General features: G+C 35.8%; 1 protein-coding gene and 1 pseudogene across 1 annotated transcript in view; one reads left to right on the top strand and one right to left on the bottom strand.

Annotated features, from left to right (window-relative positions):
- Positions 1-1,590: 1,590 nt before the first annotated feature.
- On the bottom strand, positions 1,591-1,712 carry LOC150110325 (U4 spliceosomal RNA; annotated as a pseudogene).
- A 780-nt stretch (positions 1,713-2,492) lies between these two features.
- The window catches only part of TrpRS (Tryptophanyl-tRNA synthetase), a 166,753-nt gene continuing 146,591 nt past the window's right edge, over positions 2,493-22,654 (top strand). Inside the window, exons 1-3 of the mRNA XM_090392909.1 lie at positions 2,493-3,023; positions 11,647-11,755; positions 20,189-20,308. Coding sequence (XP_090249035.1) covers positions 2,861-3,023; positions 11,647-11,755; positions 20,189-20,308 — 392 coding nt within the window. The 5' untranslated portion in view covers positions 2,493-2,860. The remainder of the gene's footprint in view (positions 3,024-11,646; positions 11,756-20,188; positions 20,309-22,654) is intronic.

Genomic DNA, 22,654 nt, shown 5'->3' with positions numbered 1-22,654 from the left:
GCATACTTTCTCTTTTTAGCATTCATGCTACCAACAGTAGTAAATCTAAATTTAGATTACAAGACATTGAATATCGTCTTCATCTTCTAATGTCATCAGTAGGAGATAAAATGAAAATGATCATGAAAACTCAATATGTTGCAAATACACCAATCGAAAAGATAAATCCAGCTGATAATGGTCAGTTTTTAGCCATAGAAAATTTATATCTAGAGGCGAGAGTGGAAGCACTTCTAATGAGTTTAGATAACAGTGAAATTCCAGAAAGAGACATAAGACACTTGAAGGTGAAATATTTGTCCTTCTATGTTGAGTTCTGTAGCCAAGTTTTCAAACGAATAAATTTCAAATATCCTGTATTAAAAAGTTTAGCGATGCTGAATCCTGAAATATGCAAATCAGACTGTTTTTAAAGTATTATATTATCATTTGACACCTCCAGGGAGTCCAAAGACTCATCGAGGGAGGGCACCTGCTCTATAACGCTGTCTTCACCACTCAATCCACCCAATGGCCGCAACTACATACACCATCTACCGCCTACCACTAGTTTTTCCACAGACAATTACAAACATCCATGCCCACGGGGGGGGGGGGATTCGAACTCGCAGCCTTTTGGCTGGAGAGCGGATACGCTAACCACTCGGCCAGCCAGGCCATGATGCCACTTACAGTAAATTTTCCTAATGTTATTGAAGAAAATAGTTATGATAGAGAAGGCAACTATTGAAGACTGTAGAAGCATTGAAAAGAGGTCAAGAATTCATGGTTTTTTGGAATAAAGTTTTTGAAATGAAAAATGCAGTAGGAGAAAAAATGTTTCCTCATTTAATAACATTAACTAAAGCTGTACTGTGCCTCCCTCATTCATCAGCAGCAACTGAAAGAATATTTTCAGCAGTGACTATAAATAAAAATAAAATAAGAAATCAACTACAAGCTCCCTTGATGAATGGATTACTTTTGACAAAAGAAAAAATTGAAACATGCATCAGCTACAGACTTTACTATTTCTGAAGAGTTAATTAATTTAGTAAAATCTGTTAAAAATAATGAATAAATACTTCCAGTGTTTTTCTTGTGAGTTATAACCCCTGTATTTAAGTTAAAGGGATACTACATCCCATATTGTTTCTTAGCCGAATAAGAAACTCAAAGAGTTTCATGCCGAATATAGAAACTATATAAACTTCGGCAATTCCAAGCGTAAGCAAATACCTGGATACTGCAGCAAACTGGCCCTTTAGGTAGTGCAAGCTGAGGCAACTCATATCAAAGGTGGAGCAAGCTCCGATCACTAATCTTGATATTTACCCATAATGTGAACTTAGCTCCTAGGAGCTGTACTATTGTTCTAGATTATGAGAGAAGGTCACTACCCAGACCAGTTTCAACCTTATTGAAGCCGTCTCAAAAAAATTCGGACGATCCCTAGGCCACTCAATAGTGGGCGAAAGACCGTCCATCTCAGCGTTGGCTCCACTCAGTGATGGCCTTCCACCAACCACCACCATCGAGCAGAACCGCTCATATTCCGGAGAAAAGCATTCACCGATAAAGCCCCTCACCGGGCAGTACCGGAAAACACTTTCCCCGGAGACTCAAATTGCTCTCTTAAGGCTAAACCTTAAGAGAGCGAACTCATATTAGCAATATTAGCAATAGCCGAGCCGCAGTTAAACTTCATTGGCTACAGCATTGCCAGACCGGTTTCTCATAATGTAAAACGCAGCTCCTAGGAGATGCATCGCTGTTTCACATTATGAGAGAAGGTCACTACCCAGACCGGTTTCAACCTTTATTGAGGTCTCATCAGTGAGTAGGTAGATCTAGTTAATAATACCAAGTTTGCAGCAAACAGAACTTATATCCCTTCTATGAGAATTGCCAAGAGGTGTCCTAATAAATTACTAATTATATGAAGAGCCAAAGCCTTCAATTCGGCGACATAAGTAGGTCTACCTACTCACTGATGAGACCTCAATAAAGGTTGAAACCGGTCTGGGTAGTGACCTTCTCTCGTAATGTAGAACAATAATACAGCTCCTAGGAGCTAAGTTCACATTATGGGTAAATATCAAGAATTGTGATCGGAGCTTGCTTCACCTTTGATATGAGTTGCCTCAGCTTGCACTACCTAAAGGGTCAGTTGCTGCAGTTTCCAGGTATTTGCTTACGCTTGGAATCGCCGAACTTTATATAGTTTTCTATATTCGCACGAAACTCTGTGAGTTTCTTATTCGGCTAAGAAACAATATGGGATGTAGTATCCCTTTAATTTAAATAAGTTATGTCGCCGAATTAAAGGTTTGTCTCTTCATATAATTAATAACCCCTGTATATATTTAAATAGCATATTAAATAACTGAAAATTTAATGTTACATTATTTATAAAAATCTGGTACCTTTTTCCTGCATAAGTCGATACAAAATTTTTTTGCTGGGTGATCGCCCTGCTTTAATTACCTCTAGTGAATGTAGGATGCTTTTCAGAACACGAGGTATTTAGTCTGCGGCTCTGCATTTTATCAAAGAATTTTGTTTGATAGCATTCTGAGTACGTATGTTGTGGTCATGCCTCCCAGTATACGAGATCAATTCAGGGATTGATGTTTCTTGATATTTTCGTCATTTATATTTATAATGAAGAACACAAGCGTTTAAAGATGTGTGAATGAGATCTGTCGATACTGATCATCCATAGAGGAACATATGTCAAGGATATTTTATTTCATTAGTGACTAGGTTTATTATAAAGCTGTTTATTTATTTCAGATTTTCGCTGCTGCGACAGTTTAATATTTTGACTTAGTTGTGTTTTTTAAAAATCATCCTAGAAATTCATTTACTGGATAAGGTGATGTCAGGTTGCGATTTTATTGCTGAAGAAGTGGAAAAGCTAGTCGTTGATAATGATGTTGATGGACGAGGAGATTTAAACGAAACCGTTGATGATGATGTTGTTAATCCTTGGAATGTAGTCAGCACATCTGCAACTGGAATTGATTATGATAAACTGATTGGTAAGTTTTTTTTTTTAATTATTATTATTTAGGATAGATTTATACGGTGGTTAAAGAAATATAGTAAGAATAAGAAATGCTTGGTGAGTGTTGGGATGGGGAAATGACAAGTACTGCAAAAGTGATGACACTGAAATGATTCAGAAAAACGTTTGATGAAGATAGATTTCAGTAAATTGTTATAGCTTTACATGGGCTCACCCAGGACTTTTTCAACAGAATCTCACCACAGTGACCAGCTGTGAAATTTTTATTAGTTTATTTTACCTTTCATCTAAAAATACTTTGTTCTCATATTGATTTAAAATTTTATCCTAATGTGATCCCATTATTGTGTTCCAGCATTACCCATAGATAAATTTCCATAAATGAATTTAGTTAAAAGACACTCCCAAGAGGATTCCAGGGATGAGTAACTGAAACGATATCATGGAAATTCGTATTTATTATTATTAACATTCGACCTCCATGGAGTCAGATACTCATTATAATCCCCCCCCCCCCTCTTCTTTCTAGCATCTCTGTAGGGTGCAAAACTTTTTTTTTTGGGGGGGGGGATTTTCCACATTTGAGGAAATGTAAATTGTAGAAGTATTTAGGTGGAAGAAAAGGAGTGATATGATAAGACATTTATTCGATTTTAATAGTAATTTTTCTATCTCCCTCCAATCTTAAACATAGGGTGGTGTAGAGGGGGGGGGGAGAAAAAACAGAAACCATTCCTGGAATTGTATAAGAATGCAATGAATAAAGAAATTAAGAACAGATTGTTTACATAGAGAGTGGCAGGCAAGTCAAATGCATTTCTGAAGGTTTTTCCCCCCCTCCTATTATTTTTATTAATTTTATATATTTTTGATGTTATTTATTTTTAATGTAGTCCAGGAACCTGCTTCAAAGAGCAAACATGAAACTTATTCAAGCCACTTCAGACCTACAATATGAATGGCAGTAGTCTCACAATGGGTGATGAAATTCATCTCCCATCTAAAGACCATCACAAATATCAGTGCCCACAGTGGGATGATTTAAACCCACAGCTTGTTGGTCAGAGAATGGATATGCTAACCAGACCAGCATGTGAAAACCATGGATGAGATTATGGTGTAGTACAATAGATCTGTTGCTAATCGAGTGTGATCTCCCATGATAAATCTGTAAATTGCACATAGGTATGTTAAAGATAATTTCTAGAATATCATTTTAGAATATCACTTTAATCCTGGTGAAGATAATTAAGAGTAAGACCCACTATATACCACTTTTTGATACCTGTCTCTCTCAACCATGCACTTATCTAAGTCAAGCGTTCATATTCCCAACCCATATTCTCCAGTTTATGCAACAGATAGTGGTGTCTTATCAAATGCCTTAGCAAAATCCAACAGTATCATAGTGCATCCATTCCCTTTATTTAGCTCAGCGATAACATTGTTATAAAAGTTATAAAATATGAGCAAATTGCTAAAATGACTTTCCCCATTAGCAAATCCATGCTTTTCTTTGCACAGTATAGCTTATCTGTCTACCCATTTCTGTATGCGAGTTATTATCAACCTCTCTAAAATCTTCACCATTACCAGGGATAATGATAGATCAGTGCAATGGAACTAACATAGATTCTTTTTATTCCTGTAGTATCTTTCCTGAGCTCAGACTCAAGTTGCACAAACATATCAACAACCTAGCCAGTTTGGCTGAACATGCCTTGTGGGATCTGACCCAATTGCTGAATTCTTATCCAGGTTATGCAACAAATGTAAAAAAAGTCTTATATAGATGTAGCAGATATCTTAATAATAGATGCAGTGAAAAATATAAATTGCATTAAATAAATAGCTTCTTTGCATACTAGGTTAACATGTAAAAAAATTATTGAATATTACAAATTTCTAAATGTACTTTATTGGCATGTCACACAAATCACTCTTTATAAAGATGCAAGTGTGTCATACCATTGTGTTCTATCTCCAAAAAATCACTCATCATCATCACGAATCATGGGCTCACTGCCCGTTGATGTCTGATGCCTGTTTCACTATCTTCTTCCACCTTTCTTTGTCCAGTGCACAGTGTCGCAGTTTTTGTTACACCCATTCCACACCAGTCTTTTATATCGTCTATCCATTCTCTGTATGGTCTACCTCTTTTGTTTAAACCATCCAAAATACCAAACATAAATGTCTTTATCTTCCAGTCCTCACTCATTCTACAGATGTGTCCAAATAATTGCAGCTTCCGTTTTATAATCTTCTGCATTAGATTCTGTTTTGGTTGTATCTTCTGATAGAGCTCTTCATTAGTGATTTTCTGTACCTACCGGTCCTATTCTTAGAATCTTCCTGTAACAAGTTCTTTCAAATGACAAAATTCTTTTTCTTGATTCCTTATTTATTACCCACGTTTCAGATCCATACAGTACACCGCTGAAGATGCATGTTTCCAATACTCTTAGTTTTGTTTGCAGACTGATCACTTTACTTTTCCAGATGTTATCCATGGCTTTCAGATTTGTTCTTCCCTTTGCAATCCTGATCTTTATTTCTTTTTTACAGTCCAAGTCATGTCAGTTTACTTCCCAAATATGTGAATTGTTCTACAGTTTCTATATCATTTCCATCCACTTGTATCTTTTATTTCATGTTCTTCTCACCAAATACCATTGTCTTTGTTTTTTCAAAGTTCATAACAAGTCCAAATCTCTTCCCTTCCTCATTTAACAGTTTCAGTGTTTTTTGTAGTTCTCTTTCGTCTTCAATAATAACAATGTCATCTGCAAATCTCAGATTGTTAATTCTCATTCCATGTACAGATATTCCTTTGGCATCTTCTTTCATTTTATCCATTGCTCTTTCTAAATGTGCGATAAAAATGCTTGGTGATATTGGGTCTCCCTGTCTAGTACCTCTGCTTGTTTTAAACCATTTCCTCAAATCATCACACCTGTTCTAACTGCTGCAACTGCATTCTGGTAAACATCTTTTAATATAGTTATTAGTTTTTTATCAATTCCATAGGATTCCAGAACTAATGTCACTTTCTGGTCAATACTGTCAAATGCTTTCTGAAAGTCAACAAAGCAAGTATATATGTTTTTGTTTTTTCTCCTAGCTTTCTCTGCTATTAACATCATTGTCAAAATTTGTTGAATTGTAGTTCTATCCTTCCTAAATCCTGCTTGCTCGTCTGCAAGGTATGCTAAAAATCACTGCTGCTTAATAAATCCAGTAAAAGTTTCAGGATTCCTAGACTAAATTGAATAACACTAATAAATTGGGTATGAAAATCAGCACTAAAAAGACAGAGACATTGAAAATAGATGGGGGAAAAATACATCAGCTGCATGGAGAACCTATAGAACATGTAATTAGCTATTTGGGCAAAATTTTTAGATGGTAAAAATTATTGAAATAGACAAGAGAATTAACAAAGCTGGCTTGATAGGAAATCACCTGAATAAATATGTAATGAGAGAGAAATTAGTTAAAATACTAAACTAGTTGTGTATATTAGCACCTCCGTAGCGCAATTGGAAGAACGACGTATATTGCGCCCTTCGATTGGAATAGGCCTAAGTTCGATTCTCGTCGCGACGGGAGGAATCTTTATCTGGTCGATTTCAGTCGAAGGTGAGTTAGCCGATCTCATATGGAGGTAGCAGGGTTTTTTCTCCTGGAAACTTGGGTTTTTTCATCCCGCATACATACAGATCGGTCCTTCAGAACACACGCAATTTACAGACAAAAATTACTAGTTGTGGTGGTGTTGGAGGTGGGCGGTAGATGGTGTTGATTCGTAGTAGAGGTAAGGTGTAGAGACAGTTGTAGATGTCCTCCCGCGATGAGTCTTCAGACCCCTTGGATTTATCAAGAATAATAATAATAATATACAAGACAGCATTCAAACCCATTTAACACATGGATCTGAGAGCTGTATTAGTAGAGTAATCTCAGGTGATCATAGACTAGAAATCACAGATTTCTAGTCAGGGACGCACCAGTAGTGTCTGCCACCTGTGTGCAAAACTTTAGTTGGCGCCCCTATACCCAGTAGCGCATCAGTAGTGTCCAGTCCTGTGTGCAAAACTTTAGTTGGCACCTTTACTATCCTGGTGCCTGTGTGCATTGCATACATTGCACATATGGCCGGCACCCTGTTTCTAGTCTATTTTTACCTGAGATTACTCTACATAAGCAGCAGTGGTTTAATGGACTGAAAACAACACAAGGAATGAATCAACAGAGGTTTAATGAATCTTATTTTTTGACTTTAGCACACAGACATCACTGGAGGATACATTATAAGAATGTAATAATTTCTTTTGATAGATTGCCACACGACAAACTCTTAAATAAATTGAAACAGATGAGATTGGATAACAGACTTCTGAGTTGGATCAGTGACTGGCTGTGGACAGGTATCAGAAAGTTGTATATTGGGGTGCAGTATCCCAAAAGAGGAAGGTCACTAGCGGTGTGCTGCAGGGATCAGTTTTTGGGGCCATTGTTGTTCAATTTGTATGTTAATGATATTGGTTTAACTTGTGATATCAAGCTGTTTGCAGATGATGCAAAACTGGTCAGAGCAATGCAGAGTCAAGCAGATGTTATTGCCTTACTTGAGGACTTGAATAGATTGCATGAATGGGCAGATAAGTGGAATTGTCAGTTCAATGTTGCAAAGTGTTAAGGTTTGAGATTTGGTAAGCAACGATAGGAAGCAAAGTATACACTTGGTGGGGAAACTTTAAAGGAGTAGAGGAGATGGGAGATGTAGGAGTGATAGCGGACAAGGACCTGAAATTCAGGAGCCACATTGCACTAGTTGTGAAGATGTCATATCAGATATTGGCAATGATGCAGAGGACCCTGACATACAGAAATAGAGAAGTTATGATGGCATTGTATAAGGGCTTGATCAAGCTTCATATGGATTATTGTGCACAGATTTGGTCACTGAGTTTTCATGGTGATGAGGATATGTTGGAAAGGGTCCAGAGAAGATTCACGTAGGTGGTCAGTGGTGTTTGGAATGTGGAGTACAAGAACAGATTGAGAGAATGTAAATTCAGAGCATTGTGAATAGGAGAGGAGTGAGGAGCAGGTTCTTTGCATGGAGAGTGGTTGGTGAGTGGAATGCATTGCCTGAGTGTGTTGTGGATGTAGACACATTGAATCAGTTTAAAGCACAGTTGGATGAGCATCATGTGTACCTCCCATGATGAGTGTCCCACTTCATGGAGATCAGATATTAATAATAATAAATATGAATACCACACAAGGTAGAAGATATTAATTGAAAGCCTTCCTAAGAGGGATGTTCTCTGTGGGTGCAGGTATGCAGTCTTGCTATTTTTATTTCCTTTTTTTCTTTTTTTTTAATATACATGTTTTTCCCACCCACAAAAGATTGTAAATCTATTGTATATTAGAACCATGGATAAACCAAGGAATTTCTTTTTATAAATTTTTTATTTTATTTATTTTTTATCTGGTCTGGAAACTGCTGTTGACATTATACATGGAACTTTTTTAAGCCACTTTTCAGGCCCTATATAAGCAGAGCATTGGGCTAACGGTGTATGATGAAATTCATCTCTCTCTCTCCCTCTCTCTCACTTAAAGACAATCAAAAACATCTATGCTTACATCAGGATTCAAACCTACAGCCTGTTGGTTGAAAAGCATGTATGTTAGCCACTCAGCCAGCCAGGCCAGCAAAAAGTCTATGAATTACTTCCTCATATTTTGGGAAGTTTCACACAACTATATTATTATTATTTTTGGTAACCTCCATGGAGTGAACAGACTCATTGTTAGAGGCCCACTCAACCAACATCATCTTTCATAATGAGCCTCTGAAGTTGTATACACTACCGGCATTCATAATGCACTCGGTCAATGCATTCCACTCATTAACAACTCTCCACATAATATCATTTCTTCTGTATTAATCTGATAGAATCCCTAATATTTGTGATCTCAGAAAAGGTGGTCAAGATCTTAAAAAACACAATCTGATGATCACTCATAAACTGCACAGAAAACTAGCAGTCCTTATCTGCTCCCCCAAAGTACGTGGTACACTCTAGATAAATTCAGTGACCATAGTATCAGCAGTTGCATAGCTTTAACTGCTGATAACCCAAACAGCCAGGACAGCCAACATCCTTATATCAGAGCACCAGGACTACATCTATTTCCACAACTATGGCCACTTGGGGTTAGCAAATCATACCCAGATATCCAACACAGGATCCATTGGGAAAAATGCCACTTTACTCCACTGAAGAAAATTTAAATTTGAGAGACTTTTCCACAAATCTGCTTCAACTCTTACCAATTATCCCAACTTAAACAAATATGGTTGTATCAAACTGCCTCTCATATGGGAAACCCTCATCAGCAGACATTCAGCCCAACAGCTAAGCAAGTACATCCAACCAACCAAATAGGTGGTGTAATTATAATGTAGATCACCCTGTATTTCTCTTGTTCCATTTTTGTTACTGAAGTGTGCCTGCATGCATGCATGTGTTTAATACTAGTGTATTAATCCCTGAAGAAGCCAATTTAACTTGGCAAAATATTGGAATTTTCCCTCCTGTAAACTCAGGGTTTTTTACTCCATACAACACACACACACACACACACACACACACACACACTAATAATAATAATAATAATCAAATTGGAACACCTGTGTTCATTTATTTCTTTTTAATTCATTAAATTTTTAGCTATGTTTCATTGCCATTATCAGTACAGTTATAGGAAAACCAATCGCAAAAAAGAGAACATCAATTCAGTTGAAAGCGCATGATATTATATGCACTATTGGCTGCAGCAGAATAGCTCCATCTGTATTAATAGATATACAAAAATAAATTACAATAAAATAATTGAACTTAATGCCTTCCTTATCTCTCTCTTAAGACAAATATCCTCCTCTTTCTTATTCTGGAGTTTACAAAATTTTATTATTTTATTATTGACAGACTGGTTGTTCTGCAGAAATTCGTCTGAAAGAACAGCAAATATTTCACTTAAAGAACCTCATAAATCCTGTTTAGCAGGCCATGCATTATCTACAAAAATAGGATATTTTGAAACAGGACCAAAGTATTACATAAAAGTTATTTTCTTCTGGAAAGACTCTATAAAGAAAAAGCTGTGAAGCACATATTCACAATCCAAGCCTTAACAAAATCGATTGCCTTAAACTTCCCATCCTAGCCCCATAAACTTGAAATCATTGGTATTTTGAACTGAACTATTGGAAAAGTGTAAGGGGCAGAAACTGACCTACTGATTTATCGTAATAAGTTAGGACTAAAAGATGTTGGAAATTTTTTTCACTATGTTAGACTATAAATTATATATTTAGTTTAATCCTTTATCCAAGTGTAAGCAAACAAAGTTTGCACCTGAAGTATCTTCAGGACTGAGGCAACTCGTGGTAAAGGTGGATCAAGCTCTCATCACTCCTTATCTTTGCATTATGGGAGATACTAAGCACATCTCCTTGCAGACATGTATAATACTATGCATTAAGGGAAGGGGCCACTACCCAGACCGGTTTCGACCTTTATTGAGGTCTCATTTAGTGGGAGTCAGACCCAGTGGTGGTCATACAAAGATGGAAGTAATGGAGAAGTCATATTTACCTATACAAGTTGCCAAGTCTTACACTTGGATAAAGTGTAAGACTTGCTTACACTTTATCCAAGTGTAAGCAAGTGTTAGTATCACCACCACCACTGGGTCTGGCTCCCACTGATGAGACCTCATCAGTGGGAGCCACTTCAATAAAGGTCAAAACCAGTCTGGGTAGTGGCCCTTCCCTTAATGCATAGCATTATAGATGTACTTTACACCATAATGCAAAGCACATTTCTGCAAGGAGATGTGCTTTGCATTATGGGAGATACTAAGGCAAGTAATGAGAACTTATACCACCTTTACCACAAGTTGCTCCAGTCCTGAAGATACTTCAAGCACAAACTTTGTTTGCTTACACTTGGATAAAGGGTTAAACTAAATATATAATTTATAGTCTAACCAAGTGAAAAAACTTCCAACATCTTTCTCTAATCCAGAGTAATTTAATAATGAGGTGTTACACCTTTTGGCAACTCATATAGGTAAATATGACTTCTTCATTACTTCCACCTTGGCATCACCATCTCTGGGTCTGGCTCCCACTGATGAGACCTCAATAAAGTCGAAACCGGTCTGGGTAGTGGCCTTTCCCTTAATGCATAGCATTATACATGTCCACAAGGAGATGTACCTTGCATTATGGGAGATACTAAGGCAAGTGATGAGAACTTATACCACCTTTACCACGAGTTGTCCCAGTCCTGAAGATACTTCAGGTGCAAACTTTGTTTGCCTACACTTGGATAAAGGATTAATCTAAATATATAATTTATAATTTATAGGACTAAAAGAGTTTTTGCCTTACTCCTTCGGAAAGTAAAAACTACTTAGGGATTTTTTAATGCCTTTTGCTTATCCTCTTTGATTTCAATTTTTAGTATAGTTTGCATATGGCATATTCTGTAAAACTACTATCCTTCTTGGAGGAAAATATCCATTTTTAAAACATTTCTCTCATTTAGTTAGATTTGGCTCTTCTAAAATTGATGAGAGTGTGATTACAAGGTTTGAAAATGTAACCAGACAACCTGCACATCATTTGCTTAGAAGAGGAATATTTTTTTCTCACAGGTAAGCAAGCGGCTTTCATCATTATGATTTTTCAGATATTTTTAATTAAAATATTTTAGTGTAGATGCTACCAACTCAAAACAGAGAAGTATATAGTTTTCAGTATTTAAAACTGTCATTTGGGAGAATGGCAGTTCTTGCTGGTAACCATTGTGTGTGTGTGTGTTCTCAGAAGTATTTGGACAACTTTTAAAAGTAGTTAATGATAAATATGTATAAAAATGGAACTAGTATATAAATGTACAGTACACATTACAATTTCAATACTGATGAATTGAATTGCAGTAAGGAGTTTACAAATTTCATAAGGGGTTCAAGGATATATATATCTTATTATGAAGGATGTGTGAAACAGTTGTTCAGCATCTGTTTAGTTGAAGTAACATATGTGGTCCCAGAAGGAGATAGCAGTGTTAGATTTAGCATTCTTATATACTGAATTCATTCATTATTACTACAATTTGGACCTATTTTTGGCAGATATAGCAATAGATTTGTTTTGGCTAATTTTGCAATTAATGTGGTCAAGTTGTAGTGAAAATAATATATAATTTCAAATCATTGGCTCACAGTAAATATAGAATTATAATGGGGAAGGGAGAGATAACCAAATAAACTTGCATCAAGCTGTCTTGAACCTTGAGTTAATTTAACGACAGTTAGTGCACCGAAGCATAGCATTTTAACTGCACAGACATTAAGAGTAGTAGTGCTTATAATTGTTTATGTACAGGATGATGATAATTAAAGTTCACATTTCGAAAGGCTGTAACTGGATAACTACTCAGTGGAATGATTTAATATTTAACACGATGATGTGTGCAGTAATGGAATTTTATTTTGTGCAAAAACCAACATTAGTTCTAAAAGTTATTGCTAGGAAAATGCAATAACATATGTAATGGTTGCAGTGTCTCACTGCAACTATACCATTTATGCAAATGTCCCCAATGATATTGCTTCAAAAGAAGCTTCTATAAAAGCAGGTAGCTGTGGAATGAATCAGTTCATTGCCGAGTAGAAAACATGTTAAAGCACAATGTCATCATTACCGAAGGATTGCACACTTCTCATGAAGTTATTTTACCAAAATAACATTGAAATTTAAGGATTAAAAATGGGTCCTATGACTGCATATTGTTGACAAAAAATGATCCAGAAATTTGAAAAGATAGGTTCCTTAGATATCAAACCTGGCAGAGGATGGGAGCCAGCCCATGGAATGGCACACATTTTATTTATTTCTTTTACGTTGATTATAAACCTATAGTACATTTTATACCGTGAGTGAGCTAAGGAGATTTGTTTTCTATTTTTATCAATTTTTATTTATATATATTTTTTTGTGTGTGTTTTTCATTTATATTTTTACATAGTCTGGGAACCCTGCTCTAGAAGTTCCATGTTTGGAACTTTTTCAAGCCACTTCAGGCTTCTAATAAGCTGGTGGTGGTGGTCTCACACCAGGCAATAACATTCATTTTCCATCTTAAAACAATCGCAAACATCCATGCCCACAGTGGGATTCGAACCCACAGCCTGGTGGTTGGAGAGCAGGTACTCTAACCTCTTAGTCAACCAGGCCAGCAATGCCATGCATCAGTCCAGTGGTGATACATAGTGCTGCAATACCATAACATTTTAGAACTAATGTTGGTTTTTGTGCAAAATAATATTCCATTGACATACACATCATCATCATGTTAAATATTAAATCGTTCTGCTTGAGTAGTTACCCAGTTACAGTCTTTTGAAATGTGAAATTTAATTATAATCACCCTGTATAATAGTTATACAGGGTGATGAAAAGTAAAGTATCCCTGTTTAAGACCCTGTGGAGTGCCATCCAGTGATCCAAATGCTGCAAAACTTTGCGGGAATCATGCAGAGGCAATATCTGAATGGGAGGAAGCATTTCCAAAATTCACCATCCGAGGGTGCTCTATGATGTACTGAATGTAGATGTAGTAATTATTCTCTGTGTGTGTGAGGAGAAAAGTGACATAAACATAAATAACACATTTTTATTCATTCCCATTATGCATTCACAGGCTGTACTGTTCAGTGTGCTGCCCTTCTTATGCCACAGACCACATCCTTTGCATGGTCAGGGCTGGTGTTGCACACCTGCTGCATTATGTTTGTCTTTCAGTACTGGTAAGTTATCAGAATCACCTAATAAACCCTGTCTTTGAGAAATCTCCAGAGCCAGAAGTCAGATCAGGTGAACAAGGCAGCCATGCAGTGGGGAAAGGCACAACTGATCACTGTGGCTTCCATGAAATGTTGTCAAAGAACCTCCTGTGGGGATCAATCAATGTGTGGAGGGGGGGGGGCATTCTGCATGAAAATGACTGAATCCATGCACAGGCACGACAAAATTGTTTACCATTGTGATATGCTGTAGGCAGTAACTCAGCTGGCACATTTGCCAGTAGGCAATAACCCCATTGGCAAATGTCCTCAAAGAAGAATGATCCAATGATGAACGATTGTAAACAATCAAATGTAAACCTGTCCCAGACAGTAACTTTAGGTGAATGTAAAGGAATTTGTTGCATTGCATACTGGTTTTGTGTAGCCCATACTTGGAAACTGTGGGTATTCTCAGTTCCATCCATGTGAAAGCGAGCCTCATCTCCCCAAAAAATCATCCATGGCATGCAGCATCCAACTTTGCTCGAGCAAGGAACGTTAAAGCAAATGTCAGTCCTGCTAGCAAAACTCCTGTGTCAGGGTTATCTTGAATGGGTAAAAATGCAGAATTTTCCATAGAATTTTACAGACAGTTGTGTAGGGCACATCCATATGTCTTGATACAGTATGTGCACTGCAGAAACCAACACTGTTATTCATGGCCTGCTCCACAACTGCAGTAGCAACTTCATTCACTTGTTATGAACTGATTGCTTTGCGACATCTGCCAGGTCTAACTCCCAACAATCCCATTACTTCAAAATTATAATCATTCATTGTAGATAGTGGTGGACCTCATTGGCACTTGTTCAGGCATTGAAATTCGCAGTGCCACAGCATTGCAATTGTTTAAGTAGTTTAGCTTCACGAGCAAAGCACATTGGGACAAGATTAATGCCATCACTGTGGACAGTATTAACAACCAGAATGAAGGGGGAAATCCCATGTCCATCTTTTTAAACAATTCTGGCACCTGCTGAGTTGCTTGATATGCAAATTCCATGCATTTGATATTTACAATGTCCCTGGTAGTGGATTTTGGAACTTTTTTCCCCTCAGATATCACTTCCACATGATGTAATGTATTCCTGCAAAGTTTCACAGCATTTGGATCAGTGGATGGCACTCTACAAGGCCTTAAATAGGAACACTTTAATTTTGATCACCCTGTATATGAAGTAGAGTTGAATTTTGCAGTTATAGATGTTTTCATTGTTTTTGCAAGCACTATTATAATGTCTGTGGCAAATTTACATCATTCAAAGAACAACATAAATCTCTTCATGGTGTAAAAAAACTTTTACATCACAGGGTTTACAAAATAAATCCTGTGATGTAAAAACTGACATGTGTCAAAAGTTATAGCACATTTATTGATCTGCTTTTGGCTTATGTACTTCATACAATTTTATTTTTGCTTCATTTTGTCACTAAATGGTTTGACTAAAATCTATATTGAAATGATTTAATAAGTTTTAATAGAAATCCTAATTACCAAATATCTTTAAATTTGGTGTTTGTTGCCAAATTAATATCAGTTTGACTCATTTTGCCAATAAAATTATACTAATTGACATTAAAATTGAATTTTATAGACATCCTCAATTCCAAATTTTCTTAAATTCCATCTAGAAAAAATCCAAGGTTGATAAACCATACCTTCACAAACACCAACGTACAGCCCTCCTGCAGAAGTATAAGCCCTGTGTTCTCCAGGAGACATGCTTAAAGTTTCATGAGGATACTTTATGGAATATTACTATTATCCATATGGGCTGGTCCATTCTTGTGGGCAGCCATATCCCATTCCAACGAGTCTTTTTCAGCACTAACATAGAGGCAGCCATCTGCACAGCTCTTGGTAGGATTTCTTATTACTATATGCTGCCCATCTCTGTAGATGACTTGACCATAATTTGTCATTCTGGAAATATTGAGGATCATAGAAAAACAGCTGTAGAATGCCACAGATAACTTTCCACCTGGGCACTTGTATATTGGTCAGGTTTTCACCATAGAAGACCATTTGTGTGCACCTTTTCTGTAGATGTCTTCATTCTGACCCAAAGCTAAGACTGGAACCAACAATAATCTCAGTTGGGACAGACAAAGTCTTATGACTTGTACTCAACAAAAAACTAGTCCTGAAAAAATAAACTGGTCACACCCTGTCTTTCACTTCCTGGGTTGCAGACCAATATTCTTTTCTCTGTCTCTTCTGAGCACTTATCCTATAAAGATGCTACCATTAGTTCCCAAGTTTATGCTTCTGCCTGTGCCTGAAACAGTATGCTTCATCAGTGGATTCTCCATCATCAGACAATCAGAATCACTACTGAAATCATTGGATGATGACAACTGCAGTATATAACAAAATAAAATCCATGTCAGATCATCTGTTGTGGACGAGCATTTTTTGTCTGTGTCGGGAAAGCTTATATAACACATGATAGACTGCCATACAAACTTCTGAACTGCATATAAAAAGAATTAATATAAGCTCTATATATTGCTATAGACAACATTCCATGAATACCTCTGGATACATTACCATCTTAGTATAACTGCATTCCATCATGCATTTTTTTTTGGTGTGCAAATTAGAACAAACATTCCCCTCTCCATCTATCAGCAGCTCTTGTAATTACACAGCGAATACTCTGCACAGATGGTTCAGAATCAGAGTCTAGTAGAGTCTACCCTGTCTTCTTAGTGAATATAATTGGATCCCACTGGAATCATATTAACACTTCTTCCTGAGCCCTTTTTTTTTTCATGTTGCTCCCACTCATGAAAGGTTATAGGCTAAAGATTTCTTTTTCTAATTTTTTCTAATTTTCAGATTTTTTTTTTTTTTCATGTTGCTCCCACTCATGAAAGGTTATAGGCTAAAGATTTCTTTTTCTAATTTTATATATACATATATTTATTTATTTACATAGGCTGGGAACCCTGCTCCAGAGACTAAACGTCGAACTTCTTCCAAGCCCTCTAGTAAGCAGGTTGGTGGTCTCACACTGGGTGATGAAATTCATCTCCCACCTAAAGACAATCACAAACATGTCCATGGCAGGATTCAAACCCATAGCTTTGTTAGTTGGAGAGCAGCTATGCTAACCACTCGGCCAACTTGGCCAGCAAATCGGATTGTTATCTGATTCTCTAATACAGGGCTGTTCAAAGCACTGCTTGCGGCCTGCAGTGTGATTTTGTGTGGCCCGCCTGTCAGGTTTGATTTTCACAAGCGAAAAAATAAAATAACAATTTGAATGGAATGCGTATTAGATATTTTAATTCTGTCGGTAATTTTATTTGGTGTTTTTACATCACTATATACTCCCTTGTTTTTCAAATATTAGATGTGTCAAAGAAGTGTTTTTACACTGTTTTGTTCCAACTTGCGTGCTCCCGGCGCTCAAAAGGGGAAAGTGAGCGCACGATTAGTGCACAATTATTGTCGTTCATTTGTTCAGCTTTCGAGGTTGTGTCACTGCTGCTCACCAAATTACTAGATATGCATTGTGATGTGGCCCTCGGATTACCTAAAGTTGGATAACCCTGCTCTAACATATTATGTTTTTAAATTTCTTCCAAATATTAACTTTTATGTTCATGTATAGATGTATATATTCATTCATTGTAAAGTGAAATTGCTTTATTAATTTTGCATTATATACTACTAATATTTTTCAGAATGCATACTTGATTTTTATACTATGGTTTTATATTATATTTTAACCACTGACATGGCCTTAGTTGCTAATATGCCAGCATCCATCCATCCATCCATGTTTGAACTGCACCCACCACTATTTTATTGTCTGACTTGATAAACATTTTTTTCTGAATTCCAATAAATGTCACTTTTTGTGACTTTCTGGAACCATAAAAATGCACATCACTTTGAGAGGCATTGGGAATGGTATAACAGTTCAGTAGAAGTACTACCTGCAAAAAAAAAAATAATAATAAAATGAATAAATAAAATGTTACTAATATTAATGGGAATACATCTTCATGTTTTCATCCATATTTTAAAATGTTCATAGCAGCACAATATAAACTAAAAAATATCAGTAGAGACTTTTTTGATGTACACACAATTTGTACTGCATTAACAGATGAAGTGTACTTACGAACATATTTGTATATGTTTATAAACTAAAATAATAAGAATTACAAACTAAAAAATGTCAGTAGCGATGTTGATTTAGATGCAGTTTATGCTGCATTTACAGATGAAGTGTACTTGTGAACATAAATTGTCTCTTTAGCAAAATAGGATGAATGATGGCATATTGCAACCTTTGGTTGGAAAAGGCATAAGTTCAATTCTCGTCTTGACAAGAGGAATCTTTATACGTTTTTTTTTTCGATTGTGGGATGAAAAACTCGAGTTTTTTATCCCACAATTACAAGCAAATAAGCCTTGAGAATACACGCAATTTATAGACAAAAAATGCTAATAGTGGTGGTGGTGAGCAATAGATGGCATTGTGTGTAGATGATGATAGTAATGTTTCTGTGTAGTGGATCAAATGAGAGAGGGAGAGTTGCAGAGTGCCCTCCCTCGATGAGTCCTTGGATTCCTCGGAGGTGTCACATAATAATAATATTCATTAACTGCAGTACAATACTATGTTATGATATGAAATATGCGATAAAAGGCTAAGAATCAGATCACGCTATTGACAGAGCAGTATATAAAGAAATTATATTGCATTTCAGAAGGAGATATAATCATTTTTCTCTCTTTATAAATTCAAGAAAAAAAAAATATATATATATATATATATATATATATATATATCGATGAAAGAGAGTAGGTGAAAGAACAGTACCTTGTGGAACCCTAGCATTAGTTAAAGAAAGGTCAAGATAATGATACATCTGACATCACACATAATCCAGTTACAGAAACGGACCATATGATAGGGGAGCCCACTTAGTAGCCTTTGTACAAACAGTGAAATGTAGATATATCAAGAGCAACCACTTACAGTTGACAAAAATTTTTAGATAGGTAACAAAAGCAAGATCGCTTGTTGGTTGACAGTGGCAGAATCTATATTAGCAGTCATGTTAGTCATGATGATTTTCTCCATTGCTTCAGAAAGAATTGAAATGAGAGAAATTATATGGTTAACTGATGGTAAAGATTTGTCATCCTTATAAATTGGTGTGAATATGGCTAATTTCTAAGCAGCAGGATAGTGAAAAAATAAAAATATGATACAGGACAGGAGAGTGAAAAAATAAAAATATGATACAGGACATGAGCCATCGCTTGAACACTGACTTTCAGAACAATCAGAAAATTGCTATAAGCATCAGGAGACTGTTACACATGTAGTTTGGATAAAATTCATTTGCTCTTGTTCTGATAAAAGTTGGGATGAGGGAGGGGGACATAAATATTTAGAATGATTGGAGGTCATTTAAAAGTTTCCTGTGGGTTTTCTATTTTCTGGCAATTAAAAATCAGTTTGTATGTGGATATGCTGATAATTTGCTTAAACTATTTTGAGTTGTAACATAAAAAAGGAAGATATAGATTTCACTGAAACCCTAATTATGATATGCTTGAATCTTCTCCTGTACAGCCTTGGCATGTCTTGGAGAATCATCTTAGATAAGGGATACAGATTTAAAAGGAATTGGTAAATGAATGTTTCAATACTGATAAGTTTTTTTAATGGAAGACTGAAAACATTAGTCCAGCAAACAAAATGAAAAAATAATGAAGCTCATCATCCCATTTGGCATTCTTACATGCTAGAAAACTTGAGAATAACAGTCATTTTGTGAATGTTGCTCCATGGAATTAGAAATCAACACTACATCATGATCTGGGTGAGTTAACTGTCTCTTGTACAAGAGACTATTAAATTTGTCTAGAAATTGCAGTTTTTTTTTCTTGCTTTTTTTCTCTTCTTTTTTTTTTTTCTTTTTCTTCTTTTTTTTCCCTCTCAGGAAACTTTGATTTTAGTTCAGAACAGAGAAATAACCAGGAACTATGTGCAGTTCACAAATGTTATTCCAACTTTAATGGCTTTAGTTGCTTTCATTTTCTATTTTTAGGTCTTTGAATTTCTTATTTAAATATATTTCACAGAATTTTAATTTGTCTTATTAGGACAAAGTAACATTGTTTTGTTCATTTTTGAAATTTATTCTTGTAAGTACAAACTGAAACATTGACATAATGTAAATGTAACATAGTATATTGTATTACAGAGACTTTCATCAGATATTGTCAAGATATGAACAACAAAAACCATTCTTTTTGTATACTGGACGTGGACCATCATCAGATGCTCTACATTTGGGCCACCTTATTCCTTTCTTTTTTACTAAGTATGAAATGATTTTACACCTGAAATTCATATATAAATGCATATGTAAATTTGTTTAAGTGAATTTTAGATATTTAATACTGTAAGTTGTTTATTTGGTCTTTTATCATTGAGAATTTTAACTCCCATTTTAGTCCAGATTAGCATGAAGGAAAGGGTTAGTCCAGATAAAAATATGTACAGCTTGTTTTTTAAACAGTTGCAACAGTCACACTATGACCAGTAAGCATGCATGTGAGTCTTTTGTTTGTTTTTTTTGTTCATATACCACTGATCTGTGTTGTGAAAATTTAACCATCCCACTTTACAGTGACATGTTGTACATCCTTCTCAGAAAAGATCCAAAGAAACAAGCATAATTTTTTTTTCCATAGAAATGATCAAGCTTTTTTTTTTTTTTTTTTATGGAGCTCCCTGCCATAAAGAACTCTTTTTTGGTTACAGTTAGTTTAAAATTAAATTACTGAAAGATATTTTTGCATTACTTAATGCTTTACTCAGATGTGGCAGCCCTGCAAGAGGATTTGAATAAACTAGACAGATGGGCAAATGAATTGGGATGTTGATTTAATGCAGCAAAATGTAAAGTCTTGAAGTTTGGGATACATCAATGGGAGGCTGCATACACAATTGGAGGAGCTGTAATGGAGGAAGTAGGGGAGACAATAGATCTTGGGGTGATGATTGATAGAAAACTGAAATTCAGGGAGCATATTGCAAAGGTGGTGAAGGTAACACAGAGGATTGCTGCAATACTGAGAAGGACGCTGACCTGCAGAGATAAAAGAGTTATCATTCCGTCGTATAAGATTGATCAGACCACACTTAAACTATTGTAGTTTGGTCCCCAGGATTTGAAGAGGATAAATTAACTGTGGAAAGGGTACAGAGGCAGATAACAAAGATGGTTTCAGGACTGTACAATGTTAGTTATGAGGATCGGCTGAAGGAATGTGGACTGCAGAGTTTGATGGATAGAAGAAGGAGAGGTGATATGATTGAGACTTTGTAACTGTTGAAAGGCAGTTACAAGGTGGACACTGAGGAGTCCACCTCATTTCTATATCTTTCACTTGGTGGAACAGCTGGAAGGAGTGATGACAAGGGACCCATCCCTGGAAGATACAGAAGGAAGCTGAGCAAGAGGGTGAGGAGTGGTTTCTTTGCATGGAAGGTGGTTGAACCGTGGAATGCATTGCCAGATAGAATGGTAAGAGCAAGAATGGTCAATGAGTTCAAGGAGTGGTATGATAGACTTTGTGTTTCCTAAGAAGGACCTCCCATGATGAGTCTCTTGACTCCATGGAGGCCTGAATAATAATAAAATAATTAATGTGAATAATAACATATGCGTAATGATGTTTGCCTGCTTTTGTAGTAGTGATTTCAAAATCAATAGAATCATTGGAAATATATTAATTTTCAGTTGTTTCAAGGAGAAAATCAGTAGAATTATGAAATTTAAAATTATGTAAAGATCATAGAATAAGAATGCTAAAATTGTAGAATAAAAAAGAAAAGAAGCTTGAGATCAAAATGTAATATAACAATGGAATAAATAGGGAATGCAAAACAGAATATGAAAATAATACTAGATAAAAAAAAATACTAAAAATCACAAGACATTCATTAAAAAGAATATAGAAAATAGGATAAAATTTTCTTAGGAATAAAACTGGAGTAGAAATTAACTTTTTTTTTTTGAAAGATATAGAAACCTAAAAATATAAGTGTGTACACATTAAAAGTAATGTTAATAATTAACATTTTTACAGGGTGAAAGACAGTTTCAGGGCAGGGATTGGCTGTCTTCAGAATGTAGCAAGATTTTAGTGAGGGTGCTGTATATATAGTCTGCATTGGATAGCTTATAGTGTTCTGATTGGCTGAGAGTTTTGTATGTATTATTACATAGTGGAGCTGTCAAACCTCTGTGATGATATAGGGTTGAGGAACATTAATGGCATTGTGGTGTGTTTTTATTGCTGTGGATTTTGATATTCTTCATTTGATTTCATTTTCCTGAAAGTCAAGCGCACTCACTTTCCCAAATTAGAGAATGTGGTTATAATTCAATAGTATTGGCAGCTATTTCTGTAGTTGCTTGTTTGGAATTTTGGTTAGTATGTATTTTTTTTTTTAATGAAGATTGTCAGGGATAGGGATTTGGCATTCATAATAAGTGTTCATATAGGCAAGAACATAGGGATCTAATGGCAAACTCAGTATAGATAGTCACAGTTTGGTTGACAAGAGAAGTGATAAACCACATTGCAATGCTGAAGAAGTTCCTGATCTGCTTGTTTTTCTCTGGATTTTAGGTTTAATAGTTTTATGTGACTAATGA

Source organism: Typopeltis vanoorti, chromosome 1 (assembly GCF_054136105.1).
Source record: "Typopeltis vanoorti isolate ZY-2024b chromosome 1, IOZ_Tvanoo_1.0, whole genome shotgun sequence".
Classification (NCBI taxonomy): domain Eukaryota; kingdom Metazoa; phylum Arthropoda; class Arachnida; order Uropygi; family Thelyphonidae; genus Typopeltis; species Typopeltis vanoorti.
This window is presented reverse-complemented; position numbering and strand designations above follow the sequence as displayed.